Source organism: Penaeus monodon, chromosome 33 (genome assembly GCF_015228065.2).
Source record: "Penaeus monodon isolate SGIC_2016 chromosome 33, NSTDA_Pmon_1, whole genome shotgun sequence".
In the NCBI taxonomy this organism is placed as follows: domain Eukaryota; kingdom Metazoa; phylum Arthropoda; class Malacostraca; order Decapoda; family Penaeidae; genus Penaeus; species Penaeus monodon.
In genome coordinates, this window is record NC_051418.1 from 15,115,285 (window position 1) to 15,116,024 (window position 740).

Below are 740 nucleotides of genomic sequence, written 5' to 3' on the forward strand. Positions count from 1 at the left end.
AACACATTCAAGGACTTCATGCATGCCAAGTTCCTCAGTAATACGATTCGAGCAGGTGTGCGAGGCCTTCCTCAGAAAAAAGCATGACCCCCCCTCCCCCACACACACATATACATAGAGAGAAACTGGAGGGAAGTTTTCTATTTTGTTTGATTTCAGGAAAAAAAAAAATCCCTCCTAAACATATCCAAGAGCAATTACTGAGAAACATTGCATTGCTTAAATTTTCAAATGAAGGAACATTATACACTCCAACACAGTTTAAAAATGATACAAGCATATGCAAAAATAGGATTGGGCATAAGATAAATAATAAGTATTTTTCAGGCTGTGGTCCTGATGGGGAACCTGTAGAGAATGATCCATGTGCCATTCCAATCACCACTCGCTCATTGGGCACCAGCACACACTATGATGGTTACAATGACTGGCGTTATGGTGACAACTACTTGGACTGGCATGGGGATGAGCCAAGTCAAGGTTACCATAATGGCATGCCTGCTGCAGGAACACCTTCTGCCTGGACATCCAGTGACAACAACCATCCTGGGTATCAAGACCTTAATATGTGAGTATCAGGGGTGTCATTTCAGCTTTTGGGGTGCAAGGGAGGGGGGGGTCGGTGAGCGAAGTGAGCACAATTAGTAGGGGATGGGGGGGGGGGACGGTAAATAACAATCAGTAGACTATAAACAAAATCCTATTGGATTAATGATAATTAAATTTCTATATATGTGACA

At 42.7% G+C, this 740-nt stretch overlaps 1 protein-coding gene across 1 annotated transcript in view; it reads left to right on the plus strand.

Moving 5' to 3' along the window:
- Window positions 1-740, plus strand: part of LOC119594267 — a gene marked incomplete in the record, with an annotated part of 40,083 nt that overhangs the window by 38,043 nt on the left and 1,300 nt on the right. The window contains 1 exon segment of the mRNA XM_037943333.1: window positions 328-568. Within this exon segment, the coding sequence (XP_037799261.1) occupies window positions 328-568 (241 nt within the window).